General features: G+C 40.6%; 1 protein-coding gene across 1 annotated transcript in view; it reads right to left on the bottom strand.

Moving 5' to 3' along the window:
- The window catches only part of LOC120516641 (NLR family CARD domain-containing protein 4-like), a 59,449-nt gene extending 43,592 nt beyond the window's left edge, over positions 1–15,857 (bottom strand). Inside the window, exons 1-3 of the mRNA XM_039738454.1 lie at positions 15,741–15,857; positions 9,023–9,119; positions 4,855–5,115 (exon numbers count right to left, since the gene is read on the bottom strand). Coding sequence (XP_039594388.1) covers positions 4,855–5,115; position 9,023 — 262 coding nt within the window. The 5' untranslated portion in view covers positions 9,024–9,119; positions 15,741–15,857. The remainder of the gene's footprint in view (positions 1–4,854; positions 5,116–9,022; positions 9,120–15,740) is intronic.
- Between the last annotated feature and the right edge of the window lie 3,840 nt (positions 15,858–19,697).

Below are 19,697 nucleotides of genomic sequence, written 5' to 3'. Positions count from 1 at the left end.
GCTTACCTGCGCACTACTGAGTTTCCACCTTTTACTGCTTTGAAGTCAGCCGCGGCCTTTTTTCTTTTCCTTTAAACTAAGGAATCGCTGTTACGACGACGCGGTTATTTATTTACAAATGCCGATATCAGTTACTGCTGCTTTCTACCCTGCCGCCTCGATGCTAATTCAAATACAGATAACAAGAAAAGAACAAGTACAAATAACTTTTCCAAACGCACTACCTAACACCCAGCTACTTTTGCTCTTGTGCGGGCGAAAAAAGCAAAAAACCCTTCTAAAGGGAAAAAAGCTTTAAAATTCCCACACGGTTCCTTAGAGGCAACCAAAACCCAAGTTTTTAAGAGCAAAATGTATTTTTTTTATTTAAATCTCACACCACAGAACAAACCAACAACTCTCAACAGCCAACCCTGTTAAGTGGTAAACTCAGAGCTATGCAGGTGGATTGGTCTATGCGGTCCTGGAGGTTGGACTGCCTGTTGGGCAGACCACTGTTTGTGATACTCGATGACCGTGTCTCTGAAATTGATTTGATGTGAGCAACAATGGAGCACCACAAGAAACAGTCATGTCTCCTTCTCTCTTCATTCTTCACATCTCAGACTATAAATATATCACTAGGTCATGTCACTTGCAGAAATTCTCTGATGATTCTGCACTTATGGGGTGTATTAATAAGGATCTGTGTGGAAGAAATCATTATTTAAAAAAAAGTATCCTCTATTAGAGCAAGTTAGATAAAACCTCTTTGAGTCAGTAATCAGGCAGGAGGGAACTTGGCCATTGCATCTTTAATTTACTCCTCAGTAAATGCAGAATAGGGAGCATTCATCACAGCAGTCTGTTACAGAATGGTAGAAACAGTAAGGGCACAGTTCCATTTTGTAAACAACTGAATTTACATAATAGTGCAGATTAATGCATATATTTAACCTGATTGGTTTGTTGGGTTACTCCCAAATACCTTATTTAAATAAAGGTCTATTCTATTATATTCGTATATCATTTAGGTTCAGCTATTATCCTTGAAATCTCTTTGTATATGTCAACTGCCCAGTCTTGTTGTTCGGACATCTACTGATCTCTTAATTATCTCCTAGTACAGTACATATGGAGTATTAAATCATCCTTCCATCGAGTACATTCTTATCTTTTATTGACTTAACCATTTCGGTAGATATCTTAATTACATTTCTAAAACAAATGCTTATATATTTCAAAATGCACTGCAGACCAAAATACTTAACTATTGTATTCTCTCACAGGGGTGAAATAGAGGAGAGGAATCAGATGGAGAACTTTGTTTCTTGATGCAGAAAGAATTCTCTACAACTGAACATCAGAAAAATGAATGAAGTGGTTATTGACTTTCACCACACCAAAGAGCCTCTATGTCCAGGGAGTGCATGTACAGGTTGTCCACTCCTTCAAGTACTTGGTAGTCCACATCAATGACAGGTTGGACTGGACTCAGAACACAAAGGAACTATATAAGAAGGGGCAGAACAGGCTCTTTTTTCCTTAGGAGACAGCATTCGTTTAATTTGGGAAGTGACGTCCTTCACATGTTCTACAACTCTGTGATCGCCAATGTGATTTTCTACACTGTGTTGTGCTGGGCTCATAACATCACCTCAGGAGATGCCCACCAAATCAACAAGCTAATTAAAAGGTCAGGCTCAATTATGGAGGGCACTGTAGACACCCTTGGGGTTGAAACAAAGGAGAAAATTAAAACAAAACCAAATGGCATTATGAACAACGCTGAGGACTTTCAGCTAACGAATTATTCAGCAGAAGTGCATCAAGAAAGGCTATGGGGGCTCCTTAACACCAACAGTAATATGGCTGACTGTATAAGGCCTCATTGTGACTGTGACTGTCAAGTTAGAAGTTTTCTTTCTTTTTTAAATTTTCTACCTTTTTAGTTAATCTGATGTATGTTCAGAGCATAGTTTGTGATATACTGTTCATCTGTTTATTTATTTATAGATAGATAGATAGATAGATAGATAGATAGATACTTTATTAATCCCCATAAGGAAATTCACATACTCCAGCAGCAGCATACTGATAAAAACAATATTAATTAAACAGTGATAAAAACACAATGCAAGTAAAAAATGCAAGGAGAGAGTGTGAGGCAGGTATAACAGTCTATAATCTTGTATAGTGTTAATGTTTACGTTTACCCCAAAGGGTGGAATTGAAGAGTCGCATAGTGTGGGGGAGGAACAATCTCCTCAGTCTATCAGTGGAGCAGGACGGTGACAGCAGTATGTTGCTGAAGCTGCTCCTCTGTCTGGAGATGATACTGTTCAGTAGATGCAGTGGATTCTCCATTATTGAGAGGAGCCTGCTCAGCGCCCGTCGCTCTGCCATGGATGTCAAACTGTCAAGCTCTGTGCCTACAATAGAGCCTGCCCAGGCATGAGGTGTCCCTCTTCTTTATGCTGCCTCCCCAGCACACCACCGCGTAGAAGAGGGTGTTTGCCACAACCGTCTGATAGAACATCTGCAGCATCTTATTGCAGATGTTGAAGGATGCCAGCCTTCTAAGGAAGTATAGTCAGCTCTGTCCTCTCTTGCACAAAGCATCAGTATTGGCAGTCCAGTCCAGTTTATCATCCAGTTGCACTTACAGTTGTTTATAGGTCTGTACCTTCTGCACACAGTCTCCTTTGATGACCACGGGGTCCGGGAGCGGCCTGGGCCTCCTAAAATCCACCATCAGCTCCTTGGTTTTGCTGGTGTTCAGGTGTAGGTGGTTTGAGTCGCACCATTTAACAAAGTCCTTGATTAGGTCTCTATACTCCTCCTCCTGCCCACTCCTGATGCAGCCCACGATAGCAGTGTCATCTGTTGCACATGGCAGGACTCTGAGTTGTATTGGAAGTCTGATGTATATAGGCTGAAAAGGACCGGAGAAAGTACAGTCCCCATGTGGCGCTCCCTCGTTCCCGAGGCGCACATACTGAGGTCTGTCTGTAAGACTGCCCACGATCCATGCCACCAAGTATGAATCTACTCCCTTCTCTGTCAGCTTGTACCTAAGGAGCCAAGGATGGATAGTGTTGAAGGTGCTAGAGAAGTCCAGAAACATAATTCTTACTGCATCACATCCTCTGTCCAAGTAGGAGAGGGATCGGTGTAGCATATAGATGATGGCATCCTTCGCTCCCACCTTCTCCTGGTATGTGAACTGCAGAGGGTTGAGGGCGTGGTGGACCTGTGGCCTCAGGTGGTGAAGCAGCAGTTGCCCCTAAGTCTTCATCACATGTGATGTCAGAGCGACAGGCCGGAAGTCCTTCAGCTCACCAGGACGTGATACCTTTGGGACTGGGTTAATGCAAGATGTTTTCCAAAGCCTCGGGACTCTTCCTTGTTCCAGGTTCAGATTGAAGATGCATTGTAGAGGACTCCCCAGCTCCAATGCACAGGCCTTCAACAGTCGTGGCGATACTACATCTGGACCCACTGCTTTGCTGACATTATGTATTTTTATTTATAGAGCTTCTATCTATCTATCTATCTATCTATCTATCTATCTATCTATCTATCTATCTAATTCATGTGTAGCTTAGGCTTTATTCTTGGGCTCATTTTCTTGGAGGAAAACAAATATTCTCCCAAGGTGCAGGTTTCTTGCAGACCACATCAGTTTTTCTTACATGACTTCCCTGTATTTTGATGCCTTCATTTTAAACTCTACCTTTGAAAGCAGCTATGATGCTGCCATTACCGTGTTTCAATTAGGGATGACGTTTTTGATAATGTGCAGTGTTTGGTTAATACTAAGCATGGTGTTTAGCCTGTAGGCCAAAGAAGCTCAAATTTTTATCTCATCAGACTACAGAAACTTCTTCCAGCTGATGTCTCCCTTGTGCCTTCTGGCAAGCTCTAGCCAAGATGACAAGTTATAACGACATGACATAATAATTTTGTAATAGTGGCCTTCTCTCCTATAAAGTTGCCACTGGGGAAGCACCCGAGTAACAGTTTTTGTCTGCACAGTGTCTCCAATCTCAGCCTTCGTAGGCTTTAACTATTTCAGAATTGTCCTATGTCTCCTGATGACCTCCCTCACTAGTCTTCATCTTCCACAATCAAACAGTTTTTGTAGATGGTCTTCTCTAGTCAGAATTACCGTACAGTTGTACCACACTCTTTCCACAATGTAATGACTGATTTAACTGAACTTCAAAGAATATTCAGTGGTTTGGATATTTTCTACTCAACATCCCCTGACTTGTGCTTTTCATTTAATTGTTTGAAGTGTTCTTTTTGGCTTTAATGTGTGTGTTAGACCACCATACTGACCCACCACAAGCTGGCCATTCCAGATACAGGAACATTTGTACTACATTCAACTGAAACCCCTGGCAGTTGATCTCCATTATTAATCTTTTACTTCTAAAGCCAAATGGCTACCCTAGAGGTGTGTCACATTAAAGGGGGTGAATACTTCCATCCATCCATTATCCAACCCGCTATATTCTAACACAGGGTCACGGGGGTCCGTTGGAGCCAATCCCAGCTAACACAGGGCGCAAGGTAGGATACAAATCCCAGGCAGGGTGAATACTTATGAGATCAATTATTTTGCGTTTTATCTTTGTAATTTAATTTAGACCATTTTGCAGAGAAGTATTTTCTTTGTAATATTAAAAAGTATTTTTTTCTGTTGATCAATGTCAAATTAAAACCAGTGTGATCCATAATTGAATAACAATAAAATGTGAAAGTTTCGAAGGGTTAATACTTTTTATAGGTGAAATGAAAAAGATATTGCAGATTATCAATACACTAATAACTGAAAACTTTCAAAATAACTGAATATTAATTACTTACAGTTCTCCTGTAAATCCTCATAAAGGTAACGATTATGCTTTTCTAAAGAAGCAACGAATGCATCACAGGCGGCTGCTCCTTTCTTCCTAATTATGGTGATCATCATCCGTGCTGCCTTCTGTTCTTGTTTATTACAAAGGATGGCATCACTTTCCTCAGAGTCCAAAATGTCTTGAGAGTAACAGTAGTCCACAATTTGGGTGATGGTTGTTTTCCCCATTCTTTGGACAAGTGCTTCATAGTTCTTCTTGATAAAATCCACTAAACAAAAAACAGAAGTTGAAACACCAGGTAATTCATTATTTATGCCAATAGTATGTAATCTTCATAAAAATATCTAGCTAAAGCCTGTGTTTCACATTTTCTGTTCATAGTGTTTGTGTGTCATCATTTTATTCTTGCACTTTCTTATAAAGAACATCTAATAAAATCTAGCATTACATGTTTGCAGAGCATGTGCCAATACCTATTTTCCAATACTTTTCTAGGGCACTCTGTAGCACTCCTAGGCATGCTGCCCCCTGTTGTCTGTTTACCCAAAGTGGTATTTTAAACGACTTTCATAGAACCAGTTTGAGTTCTTCTCCCAAATAGGCTCTACAAAGTCAGTCTTGTCCTACCTCTGCGTGTCTTCTTTTATGCCTTCTTTTACCATGGCACCACCTTTCCAGCCCAGCACTCATTAGCCAGACCACATTACATTTAATTTAGTAGAGATTAGATAATGACAAATGTTTCCTGTATGACATTATCCCAATATATGTGTTTGCACTCACACGTAACCCAGCTCTGATTACACACTTACAATTTCACTTAGGATTGTGGTCAGTCAATATATCACATTCTGTCTTGGATATGTAAAATGATATAATGACTCTTTTGTAGAAACATCTTCTGAACCAATTAAGCCACCACAGAATCCTAAAACATTCTTAATCTAGGTAAGATCACTGGTGGCCAGTTTAAATTGCCAGTCAAGTCTGACAGAATTAAATTAGGAGTCACAAGTGTTCATTTAAGTTTTGATTTGACAGGAGAACATTTTTTAATACAATCCATCGATCCATTATATAACCAGTTTAATCAAGTTCATGGTTGTCGATGGAGACTATTAGATTCCAGACAGAAAGCAGCTCTAAACAAATTGCCAATCGATGGCAAGCAACATATTTTCCCACACTCACTAACTTACCCATTACTCTAATATGCACATGACTGTTGAATAGAGAAGCAGGTATGAAAATTATTTAAGTGATACTTGCTCACTAGTATATTAATAACTAGCTGTCCCTCATAGTAGTGAAACAGGACAAACTTTAAAAACCAATAAAAAAAATGAAAGGAATGTAATTTTGGCCAAGTGGAAGGCAGGTATGCCTCAACGTCAAACGCTGGCACTTTATATGTTCATGTTCAGCTCTGACAGGAAAATGTCCCCCCCGTGGGGAGAAAAGCATGTGGCCGTGATATCACTGACAATCAGCAGCTAACCTGTAAAACACACGTATTTCTGATGACTCTCTCAAAAACGTCAAACGTTACTCCTTAACAATATCCATCCATCCATACATTATCCAACCTGCTATATCGTAACTACAGGGTCACGGGGGTCTGCTGGAGCCAATCCCAGCCAATACAGGGTGCAAGGCAGAAAACAAACCCCGGGCAAGGTGTCAGCCCACCGCAGTACTTAACAATATGTAGGTGATAATGTCTGTTGAACAAACAGGTATCTCTAGTTAAGCATAGGCAAGGTACGCTCCAACACATGGTGGGAGGTAGACCGACTCGAACGGAGGCCCCCCTCCACTCGGCCTGTAGCCTCTCTCTCAGATTCACACAAATAAATCGGTACTGCAAGTGAACTATGATTCTTAGCGTGATTTGAGAAGTCGTAAAATCAACTGGAATGTTCGAGCAAATTATAGAAAACAAACCTGGTCTAAATCTGTTAAGTAGTTCTCTCATGAAAAACAAACAGACAGACAGACAGACAGACAGACATTGGATTTTATATATAGACTAGCCGTCCCCCGTGGCTCCACTTGTGTAGTAGTGAAACAGGACAGTGAGGAGGGCCCTGCCTGGCTCCCTATTCCTGACATCGAATATATCGCTTCTGCAAGCGAACTATGATTCTTAGCATGATGAGAGAAGTCGCAAAATCAACCAGAATGTTCAAGCAAATGTTAGAAAAAAAGCTCAATCTAAACCCGTTAAGTAGTTCTCTCATATGCTAGCTAAGCGGAGGTAAGGAATGCCCAGAGTCTAGTGCATGAGTGAGGAGGGCCCCACTGTCTCCCCTCAGCCCACTGCGTCTCTCTTGGATCCGAGCAAATAAATCAGTACCATCAGCAAACTATGATACTTAGTGTGATTAGAGAGGTGGCAAAATAAAATCAACTGGAATGTTCAAGCAAATTATTGAAAAAAACCCGACCTAAATCCATTAAGTAGTTCTCAAGAAAAGCGGACAGACATACTGTACAGACAAACAGACTTTAGATTTTATATATATTTATATAGATATAGATAGAGATAATCAATGAAGCTATTTTGTTGACAGTTTTTCCATTACAGAGCTGCAGAAAACAACAGCAAATCTTGGAATCATCCAAAGTAAAGGAGAGTTCTATTTATGGCACACTTATTGACATTCCCACCTATTCATAATAGGCAAATTTACAGAAACCATTTAACCTAAACTGTATCAGAATACTTGGAGAAAGCCCATGTGAAAATATATATACAGAAATTCCATGACTGTCTATCTAGACATAACATAACGTTCTCCATCACAGTTACTTCAACGTAGGGTCTCAGGGGACACAGAAGCAAAGGTTGCAAAGCAGAAAACAAGTCTGACCAGGGTGTCAATTCATCATAGCACTCACTTATGTAGACATGCTGCATTCTACATTTGTAATAATTTAGAACCTTCTTCAATGGAGGTTAAAGTGAACTAGATATACGAAAAACCCAGAGGGAAACATCCAAACTCTACATAGAGAGCGATCAGGCTGGAATTTAAATTCAGGACTCTGGAGCTTTGAGGCAGCAGCACTGACCACTGTACTGCCTAACTATAATGTCTGATGAAAATGTAACAAGTATAAGTAACAAGTTGGTTAAGTTTGCAGATGATACCAAGATAGGTGGATTAGCAGATAATTTGGAATCCGTTATATCATTACAGAAGGACTTGGACAGCATACAGGCTTGGGCAGATTTGTGGAAGATGAAATTTAATGTCAGTAAATGTAAAGTTTTACATGTAGGAAGTAAAAATGTTACATTTGAATACACAATGGGCGGTCGGAAAATCAAGAATACACCTTATGAGAAGAATTTAGGAGTCATAGTGGGTTCTAAGCTATCGACTTCCCGACAGAGTTCAGAAGCCATTAAGAAGGCTAACAGAATGTCAGGTTATATAGCGCCTTGATGTGTGGAGTACAAGTCCAAGGAGGTTCTGCTCAACCTTTATAATGCACTGGTGAGGCCTCATCTGGAGTACTGTGTGCAGTTTTGGTCTCCAGGCTACAAAAAGGATATAGCAGCGCTAGAAAAAGTCCAGAGAAGAGCAATTAAACTGATTAAGGGGCTACAGGGGATGGATTATAAAGAAAGATTAAAAGAGCTGAGCCTTTTCAGTTTAAACAAAAGAAGATTAAGAGGTGACATGACTGAAGTGTTTAAAATTATGAAGGGAATTAGTCCAGTTCATCAAGAACACAGGGCACAGTTGGAAACTTGTTAAAGGTAAATTTCGCACAAACATTAGGAGGTTTTTCTTTACACAAAGAACGATAGACACTTGGAATAAGCTACCAAGTAGTGTGGTAGACAGTAAGACGTTAGGGACTTTCAAAACTCGACTTGATGTTTTCTTGGAGGAAACAAGTGGATAGGACTGACGAGCTTTGTTGGTCTGAATGGCCTGTTCTCGTCTCGAGTGTTCTAATGATCTAATGTAACATGGCCAGACAAAGATACCCAAAGTAAAATGGAGGTGGGCCTCTCAAGCAAGTCAGAGATTTTTGGAAGTACTACACAGCACAACACCAGTAATAGTTTCATAAACAACATTCAAGTTTAGCATGTAAAAGAGATAATAAAAATTCCTTAAATTGATTAAAAATTTAAAATCAAATCTCTGAACACTTACTTTTCCGATCAATTTTGTGGTCTTAGACAAGGAGGTCCAGAATGTACAGAAATTGCTGGAGCTTTTATATTCATCTGCAGGAGTCTGAGTTCAAATTCTGTAACATAGAAAGTACAGTCAGACCTATCATGACATTCTACTGAAGAACTACCTCACACACACTCATTTATACAAAATCAGAATCTTCAATTAATCTAACAAGCAGCAACCTTTTGTGGAAATCTTAGGAGAGTGCATACAAAAACATGGAGAACATGCAAACCTTCACACATACACTGACTCGTTGCAGAATCTGAACACAGGACCTCAGAGCTGTGAGGCAGCAGGACTAAGCAGTGTACAACAATGTAAAATTGGTCTTTAAAATGTCATCTTTTATGGAAAGAAGTGAGATGGGGAAAGGCCAGCAACAGAAATGAGAAAGAAAAGAAAAGCAATTGTAAAATTGAGAGGAGCAAGTACAACAAGACTGCCATGTGCATGTGCCTCAATAACCTGGTTATTCACAGAAACCTCTGTTCTAAAGTGCCATGCAAATGCTAATTCTGGTTAGAGAAACAGTTTATTGGCAGTTACTGTACATATGTGCATGTGAACTCACTGACTGAGATTATAAATTCTGAGTGACGAGTAGGAAGCCTACACATACAGTACATAATCAAATAAATATATACTAATAGGAGGAAAAAAACATTTTCTGGAATAGAAACATACAGTTCTGTCAACTTTCACAAAACATGGTCAGCTTGTTTTAGCCCAGTGTCCAGCAATCCAGCTTGTGCAGTGAGGCTTTGCAACTTGCCAAACACATGAAAGCTCAGCAGGTGCACTTTTACAAAACGTGCTCTAAATAGAACAACAACAACATTTATTTCAATAGCACATTTTCATACAAACAATGTAGTTCAAAGTGCTTTACATGATGAAGAAAGAGAAAAAAAGACAAAATAAATAAGAATTAAAATTAGGGAACACTAATTAACATAGAATAAAAGTCAGATCAGATGGCCAGGGAGAACAGAAAAAACAAAAACAAATCCAGAACAACACCCGATCAGCTTACCCTCAAAGATGCCATATGTCACGGCAAGACAAATGTCACACTTGGCCACTTTTCTCTGCAGTGAGTGTCACCAGAAGCAAGGGAGAGGGCCACTGGCATGCTACAGGTAAGCAATCATTTGCCAGTATTGCTGGATATGGTGGATTAAACTGTTCCACATTTCCTGATTGCAGTTGTGGCTTTAGCAGACTGGAGGAATAAATGACAGTCCAATATACTGTATAATTACCCTTAAGTAATAACTCCAGAGCAAAGCTACTACTTCAAACTAGTCCATTACAAATCCACCATCTGCAATGCTGCTGAAACTGACAGCAGACAGAATCTGTGAGGAACTTTGAGCAAGATGAAATCTCAGATGCTCTCTCCTCACTCCTTCTAGAAGTAGGCCACACAGAGCCACCGAGGTTGCAAGTGTCCTGAAGAATGAATGCCAATGTGTAGGTGCTGCCATGGCCTGTATTTTTTCCTTGTCCTAACCCCATTGTGGTGTGGCGGTGTGGCGGCTCGGAGGCTCGGGATATGCACTAGTAATCAGAAGGTTGCCAGTTCAGATCCTGTAAATGCCAAAAGTGACTCTACTCTGTTGGGCCCCTAAGCAATGTCCTTAACCTGCAATTGCTCCGTCCCGAGTATGATGTTAATCTACGTCCAGCCCTTCAAGTAGGCCCTCCAACCTGCAGGGAAGAAGCTGGGGGTTGGTGGCAGAATTGGCACTCCAGCCACCGTATAAATCCTCACACTGTTCCAATCCATCTGAACAAGTGTGGTGCTGAGGTGCCACGGGTCCTGATTTGGGATCCTGAGTTGGTTTGTCATGTGGTGGGTACAGCAATGTGCTGTATCAGCGCATACTCCTTACCTCTCTCTCTCCTCTAACCTCATTGAGCACCTTTGGGATGCCCTAGATTACAATATCCATTCAGAGGCGTAGAGAGCCAACACCCAGAGAAAAGATTTTTACCCCTTTGCAGTTTAGCGGTAGGTGAAGAGCAATTTCCCTCTAAGGTTTATTAAAATAATGAAAAAGAACAATACATTTAATCTTACTGTCCTTCCTCTTGTCAGGCCTGCAGCCAGACAAGTGATCAATGGTCAGGCAATTATGCAGCAACGGAATAACATCCCACAATTCTGTAACTCATTCAAGCAGTGCTGGCTACAAGAGCCGCTGAGACAAAATCCTGAACAGATAACTGCTGTTCGTGTTTTGGTTGTCTTGTTTTCCTGTTATTCTTAATGTCAGTATTTCTTAAACCACTGGGCCAAGGACATGCTTGTGAGGAGTTGTCGAATGACTGTGTAGTTAAATTAGCACAGTTGGTTAGTTCTGTGTGAAATTCTGTATTGAGTGATATATTGCCCTTTACTTAGTTAACTCTTTATTGTGGTAGGTAGGTAGGTAGGTAGGTAGGTAGATAGATAGATAGATAGATAGATAGATAGATAGATAGATAGATAGATAGATAGATAGATAGATAGATAGATAGATAGATAGATACTTTATTAGTCTGCAGGAGAACATTTGGCTTTTTACAGAAGCTCTTTAAATAAATAAATACATGAGATAGGTAGATAAGTAAATAAGTAAATAAATATACATGCACACACTTTGGTCTGAACATACACTGGATGACTATAAAGCAAGAAAACTAAAAAGAAATATAAGTTCTGACTTGGCAGTCTCAATCCCAGTGAGGCCTTATGCAGACGTATTGCTGTTGGTATAAAGAAGTCCCCATAGTGTTTCCGGACACACTTCTTCTGAATAATTCGTTAGCTGAAAGTTCTCAGTGTTAGTGTGTCAGAGAGGATGTGAAGCATTGTTCATAATGGCATTCAGTTTTGTTTTAATTCTCTCCTTTGCTACAACCTCCAGGTGGTTGAGTATGTGTCCCATAACTGAGCCTTACCCTTTTAGTTAGCTTGTTGATTTGGTGGGCTTCACCTGAAGTGATGGTACCAGCCCAACGCACCACAGAGAAGAGAATCACATTGACCATCACAGAGTTGTAGAAGATGAGAAGGAATGTCACTACCCACATTAAAGAAATGCTGCCTTCTAAGGAAAAAATAGCCTGTTCTGCCCTTTCTTATATAGTTCCTCTGTGTTCCAAGACCAATAAAACCTGCCATTAACGTGGGCCCCCAAGTACTTGTACAAGTGGACCACCTCTACACCCACTCCTTGAATAGTGACACGTGCACAGAGACTCTTTGGTGCAGAGATAGTCAGTAACAAGCATTTGAGGGGACCTATGGCTCTAGTCTGAGATGTCAAAAGGCACAAGAATGTAAAGATTTTCAGTTATCATGGAGGCTGGCACATTATGGTGGGGGTACATATAGTGCCATGTCAGTGTTTTATGTAGTTTAATGGTCGTGTATAATTTGGTTGGTGCCTTATCGCACATTTATCCATTATGGCATGTATTCAAGCTACAGTAAATCTGTAACAGAGGTGCGATTAAGATTTTTGTATTAAGTTTGACGCACCTCAGGGATGATGAATTCCTTCTCTTAACTCTAGTTTAGATTGATTCTATAAATTTAAATCTATCAATAGTGTGAATGATATGTTTGTTGGACCATTGACACCTGCAAGAACATCATAACATGTCAAAAGGGTGAGACTGGCTATAGAGTGGACTTCAGTGTTCAGCAGAAAGTCAGATGGTAGCCTTAAACATTTCAGACTGGACTGTTCACCTAAGTCAATGGTTCTCAATCTGTGGGGCGGGCCCCCCTAGGGGGGCGCGAAGATGTGAAAAAAAGAAAACAAGAATCAAAAATATGAAAAATATATCTATAGAAACCAAGACAAATTAACATAAACTACATTCTAATACTAGAAAAATAAATATAGAGTTAGATAAATGTTAATAAAAGTTAAGTAGGTACATCCATCCATCCATTTTCCAACCCGCTGAATCTGAACACAGGGTCACGGGGGTCTGCTGGAGCCAATCCCAGCCAACACAGAGCACAAGGCAGCAACCAATCCTGGCCAGGGTGCCAACCCACCGCAGGACACACACAAACACACCAGGGCCAATTTAGAATCGCCAATCCACCTAACTGGCATGTCTTTGGACTGTGGGAGTGCCCGGAGGAAACCCACGCAGACACGGGGAGAACATGCAAACTCGACGCAGGGAGGACCTGGGAAGCAAACCCGGGTCTCCTAACTGCGAGGCAGCAGCGCTACCACTGCGCCACCGTAAGTAGGTACAGTCTAATAAAATATGCATCTATGATATATCATTAATTAAAAAAGAACAAATTGGTATTAGTGGGCTCCTTTCAAAAAAAACGTTAGGGGGGCGCGATTACAACTGTTATGAAAACTCGGGTCACAAATACTTAAAGGTTGAGAAATACTGACCTAAGTCATCATGAAGATTTATCAAAACACAAATAGTGCATAACTTTTTTAGAATAATTTATCTATGTGAATAACATTTTGTACTTAGTTTATTGAATTGTTAGATGAAAACCCAGGGACTGCTCCAGAGGGTCATTTAGCTGGACTAAGCCCTCAAATATCTTGTCAAGTACCCAAACTTAATGGATTTTTGGGAGTTTATCATACCATTCACCCATACCCGTATATCTGATGCCCCCTTTCCATTTTGGTCTGTGAAAACTGGAATTTGCTTAATAATCTGCAAACTCATTCAGGAGAATGTACTAATATTGGAGCTCATATGAGAAACATTAAAAGAATGTTATTTAAGACAAGGTAAACAAATTGCAATGATTATTTTTTAATAATGAATTCCTTATCTGGTCGCCATTCATACAGTCCTTTCAGAAATCATCACACCCTTATGCTGTACCCATTATAAAAAAAACATGATAAACTTTAAAGTTTACACTAAGCCTTTCAATTGGCAGTGACACACACCTCAGAAACGTATTCCCTGTTTGGAATAATAATTATTGTTTTATCAATGATATTGAATTATCCTAGGAGCAGACATGAAGGGGGACACGTTTCACAGGTAGCTGTGGACTGTCAAAGGGGATGGGAATACCTGGAAGACCTGGAGAAGATGGTCATAAAAGCAGCTCTTGAGAGCGTGGAGGTAGAGCAGTGTTGTCAGGTACGCCGTTTTCCCACCCATTTGGGCTAATTATGATCGGTGTGTCCATGAGGAAAAAAATGGGCTTGTGCAGGTTATGTTTTTTGGGATACTTTTAAAAATTCAACAGTGTATTTTGGGCTGCTTTTTAAAACACCTTCTTGCTCCAAATTATTACCATGTTTATCATCCATCCATACTTCACACTTGTATATGTATTTTATTGTTGTAAAATCTCTAAAACTGGCCGGTATATACCTGAGCTTTCACTATCAATTGCCCCAACCTAACTTGTCTAACTTTGGCTATGTCAGGTATTGGGCTATTTTTTAGGATCAACGCTATTTCTAAGCTGTCCGTGGGCTATAATTTTGTTAAGAACCTGCTAACCCTGAAGTGGAGGAGGAAGTGTTGGGACAGATGCTGATGGAAAAGACCAGTCCAGACACAGCACTTAAAGACCACTTTGAATGCGTGTCCCTGCTTCTAATTCCCACTGGTCTGTGTGTGTGTGGCCACCAGCACACCTCGGATGTTGACCCTGGAATCAGGGAGTAGCATTTGGTAAACGGGTAGCCTCTGACCCCAGGTGATCGTATGAGGTGAGGCTAGCGGCATACATGCACAGGCAAAGGGATAAAACAGACGGAGGAACACAGAGCTGCAGAAGACCTGAGAGGTGTGGAGGAGGTGGACCATGAAAGCAGTAGCAGGTCCAGCCACTGAAGAAATTAATGGTCCTTCTCAGGGCTAGCTCTACCACCAGCGTTCCACAGAGTGCGGACTCCACTCCTCCTTTACTAGCATCAATGAAACGCTACAATTTGTTTGCTTTCCAAATTTCTCTTTTAGCAATAATATTCATGTGAGATATATACTTGGATGTCAACACCAACAACAAAAAAATACTATTGTTTAGTATGTGCCCATTGTTAATTGTCTGCATACAGCTCAACTGTCATTATGGTAATCCTCTTCTTGGGTCCCAGAATTGTATCGATTTTCTTATTTGGGACTTTTGATCAAAACTGTTAATAACCGTTGTTCAATGTAGTTATTTCAGTCCGCTACAGTTTTGTCATCCGTTAGCTACTTACTTCCCGCTAGAGCTGAAAACAATTTCAGTATTAATTAGTTGTACTGTGATCTCTTTTTCAGTGTTCACTATAATATTACATACTTTAGTAAATTCGTTTTTCCGGGTTACAAATGAGCGGACGGCTTTTAGGATGGTAAGACTGGTTACAGACACACCTTTGCTTTTCTTGAGGGTCGGACGCGCCTGCCGAGTTGGCTGCCCTACCTAATACCCTAAACTCGCCGACTGATAGGTTAAGACGATCGATGAGCCTCCCCCTTCGAACCACAACGACTAGGGAATATACAGAGAAGCTGAATGAAGTGGGTCACAGCAAAACGTATCATTTCGATGAATACGCCGAGACCAACGCCGGTTGCTCTTCAGACTCCACAGGTTAATAGCCGCGTTTGCATATGCTGTCAAGCAAATCATTTCCTTTAACTACAACAATAAGTGTCGAAATAGAAAGAATACAAAAATCAGACTTACAGTGAAAAGTAAAAGTACTGTCAACTTTTGCATGTTTGCTCATTTTTTCGTTTATCTCCGATTTCTTCAGGTTGTTATAACACACGGAAGCGAATATGAAATGCGCGACTTCCTTTTTCGTCTTTCTAATCTCTTCGAGCTGCGCGCACACACGTGCACACACACACACGCGCGCACACACGCACACACGCACACCATAAATAAAGCAAAGAGAAAGAAGAAGCCAGGGCATGCTATGTGAATATGATCGGACCTTTAGACGACAGGCACAGCAAAGTTAGACTGAGATAAGACATGGGGGATCGGCCCCTAGGCAATAAAACGGTTAGCATATGTCATAACAACAAAGAAGAACGGTACTATAGTACAAAATGCAATATTAAGACATAATCACCTACCAGCACACCATCCATGATTTTGTTCAACATTTCCATTTAAGAATGACTCAATGTAACAGATAACATCCATCATCTTCACAATAAATAAAACTAAAGCACCAGGTATAGCTTAGTACTTGTACAACTTTGCTGTCAGTTGTAAGTTGTAGAAGTAGTAGTGAGAGGTGTGAGGGATGGCCAGAGCCCTTACCTGGCTGGGACACCTCCTTATTGGAAGGAACTGGAGGAGAGAAAGCATGCATGGGGCATTATCTCTCCCAGGCGCCAGGTGACAGGACATCATGGGAATTAGAGTATTGTGACTCAGCCCTGTAGGATACCATGGGTGCTATCAGGGGGGTGCTGCAGGGAATGGGGGCTTCTGCTTTGTGGTGCTCCAGGCTTACCTGGAAGAGCTCCAGGGCCAAGCCATCGGAACACCGGAAGTACTGTACTTCCGGGGATTACTTAAAAGGAACTACCTGCCACTACTCAGGGACCAAGAGTCGGTAGGTGGAGGACAAAGCTTGTTGGAGGAGGGGGCGGGGGGGTAGAAGGAGAGAGACGGAGTCAGAGGAAGAGAGAAGACTTAAAACAAAATGCTGAGTGCTTTATTGTACTGTGCATTGGTGAGCAATGATTGGGAAGTGTTTCCCACAGCTGAATAAAAGCCATGTGAGTTGCTGGACTTGTGCTTTGTGTCTGTCTGTGTCAGGTTTGGGGAGGTGTTGCACCCCCTGCAGACCGGATCCCCACCCACCCACTTCACCCCAGTAACCTGCCTCTATTGACAACTAAAGACTTTTTTGCTTCTTGGTAGTGCTTTAAAGTGTATAATGTACGATGAAACTCCTACTTCCACATCCAACCAACTTGCAGGATTCCAGCATTCTCAGTTGTCTTTATAAGCTTTCCAGGCGTGAGTTTAGCCAACTCTTAAAAAGCCTGAGGAGATTAAGAGCATACATAAAAGAAAATCTATCCTTCTTCCAAACCTGCTTTGTCATGAGTAGGGCTGTGAGGAAGCTGGAGCCTTTAGGGCATAAGGTAGGAGCAATCCCTTGACAGGGTGCCAGTGTATCAGAGGGTGAGCGCACACAAACACACACACACACACACACAATGGCCAATTTAGCATTGCCAACTGTGGTAGAAAATAAGAGCACCTGGAGGAAACCCAAGCAGACACAAGGAGAACATGCAAACTCCACGCACACTCTTAAAAATAAATGTGCTACAGTGGTTGTTCAGAGTGATGATGGGATTGGAGAACTATTTTTGTTTCCCAAAAGAACCATCTGTTTGAAGACTCCAGAAAGAACCTTTATTTATTTAGATCCATAACAGAATAGTCAAGAATAGACTACTGCAATACTGTTACTGATTTTAAAAGGATTCTTGCTGCACATAATAACCCCAAGTTTTCTTGATGTGTCAGTATCCTGCTAGGTAGCCTACAATACATTCAAGATTTCTGTTTTGGCCACATATAAGGAATGTCTTTAAAGCTCAAAGAACCAAATTCATGTGCAAAGAACATTTAATAGAATGAAACAGCTCATTGGCAATCAGTGGTTGAATGAAGAACCACAACACCCAGTAAAGAGCCATTAAAGAACCATTATTTGTAAAAGTGCTGGGAGGACTCTGGACATCGAACCCTAGTATCCTTGTTGTGAGGCAGCAGCAGCACCACCGCACCACCATACCACTTACCATGAAAGAAAATGTGACCTGAAAACACACAAACAAGTGTCAGTAGCAGTATTACTGTGTTCTTATGAGAGCTAAATGATGGAATTTGAATTCACCGCATGAAGAAATGTATAATTCATGAAGGTGTGCATGTAATCTGGTTATTTCTGTGTGCCTACTGTTTGTTTTTCTTATTTGCAGAAATCAAATGCAGGTAATACACAAAAGGCCTACCCAAATAATCTGTTACATTTTAAAGGCAGTATAACAAGCATTAAAAAAAATTGCCACAACACACAATTTAGAGTTTATCTCCTTTTCTTTTGAGCAAACGTACTTCTTTAATGCAACCAGGCAGTGCCCTCCCACTGGTTATAACACAATGAAAACTAATAATAATAATAATAATAAAAATGACTGGGCTTTCCCATCCCGGGTACCCACAGCAGGAGTCGCAAAGAAGCATCTGAGCCGCAGCCTGCCAGAGTCAGGACAAAACAAGGACCAAAAGCAGAGGGGCAGGAGACCTGGGAAACAAGAAGAATGAGTAGCCGAGGAACAATTCAAGAAAATAGTGGAGACAGAAAAGTGAGAGTTAGGTGAGAAAAACAGGCTAGCGAGAGCAGTGAGCGAGGCCATAGACTCTAATCATTATCTTGTTTAGATGATGTGCTCAGGATCTTAACATCGGGCTGACGAGAGGGAAACCACAGTAGGGACTGCATTGTGTAATTAAACTGCTCCGGCATCCACACAAGCTTACCTGGTGTCCTGTGAGGATCCTCCAAAGGGTCACTACAAGCTATAAATATGGAGGTCACTTTCAAGGTATCATCTTCTCTATTGTATGCAATGATTTAAAATGATAAGCGGCCATTTTAATTGTTCAAATTATTCTTTATGTGAATAGATAGATAGATAGATAGATAGATAGATAGATAGATAGATAGATAGATAGATAGATAGATAGATAGATACTTTATTAATCCCAAGGGGAAATTCACATTATTACATAATTACATAATGTTAGTATTATATTGCTTAGGAATATCCTATTGCTTAGGAATTGCACTTTTTTTATCCAGTAACACAGTAAGAGGACAAAACTCACATTAGTCCAGCCACTTTGTTCAGTCCGCCACCACCACAGCCACCCCTTGTGAGTCCTTGTCACTTTCAGCTGCTCACCACACCTCTTACCAAGCCCACACAGAGAGATGGAGAATTTTACAGACGGAAAAAAATGTCTTTATATGCTTGTGCTCATTTTAGGAAAATCAAGTCAGTTGATTAATATTTTTTCTCAGAAATCCTGAAATTGTAAACAATTTTTTTTCAGCCATCCTTGGTGGTATATGTTCAATACCTAGTGATCACTACCTATGGTTTAAATAATTCTGTTAATTTTAGAAACATATTTCAAAGGTAACTAAATTACTGGGACAAAGAGAATATGTTGACAGTAGCAGATATACGAACAATAATTCCTTACGTGAGCTGACTTTGTAATTGAAAGTATCATTATGGCTGGGGAGAAAGTGGATGGATGCATAGATATAATTAATATTCTGTAAACTGTTTACACAAATGTGTGCATATCTATTAATCCGAAAATAAAATTACAAATAAATGGTATTACCTTGCACAAAATCATATTTACATGCTTACACAGGCCTACGTGGTCAGCAATTCTAGAATAGCCCTCCATTTTCATAACACCCCACAACTGCCCAATTACCTCATCAGTTCTTGTAGTTATTTTGCCTGAGTGAGAATCATAAACCTTAATATGTAGAGAAGAACTCAGATCTAATTTACCACTGTGAATATACGCATGTGCTTAGCTTAGCTGCTGCTGTAGTTCAAACCTGTTCAAGGGAAGAGC

This window comes from Polypterus senegalus, chromosome 16, assembly GCF_016835505.1.
Source record: "Polypterus senegalus isolate Bchr_013 chromosome 16, ASM1683550v1, whole genome shotgun sequence".
Classification (NCBI taxonomy): Eukaryota; Metazoa; Chordata; class Cladistia; order Polypteriformes; family Polypteridae; genus Polypterus; species Polypterus senegalus.
The sequence above is the reverse complement of the archived record's forward strand: the minus strand, read 5'-3'. Positions and strand labels throughout refer to the sequence as shown.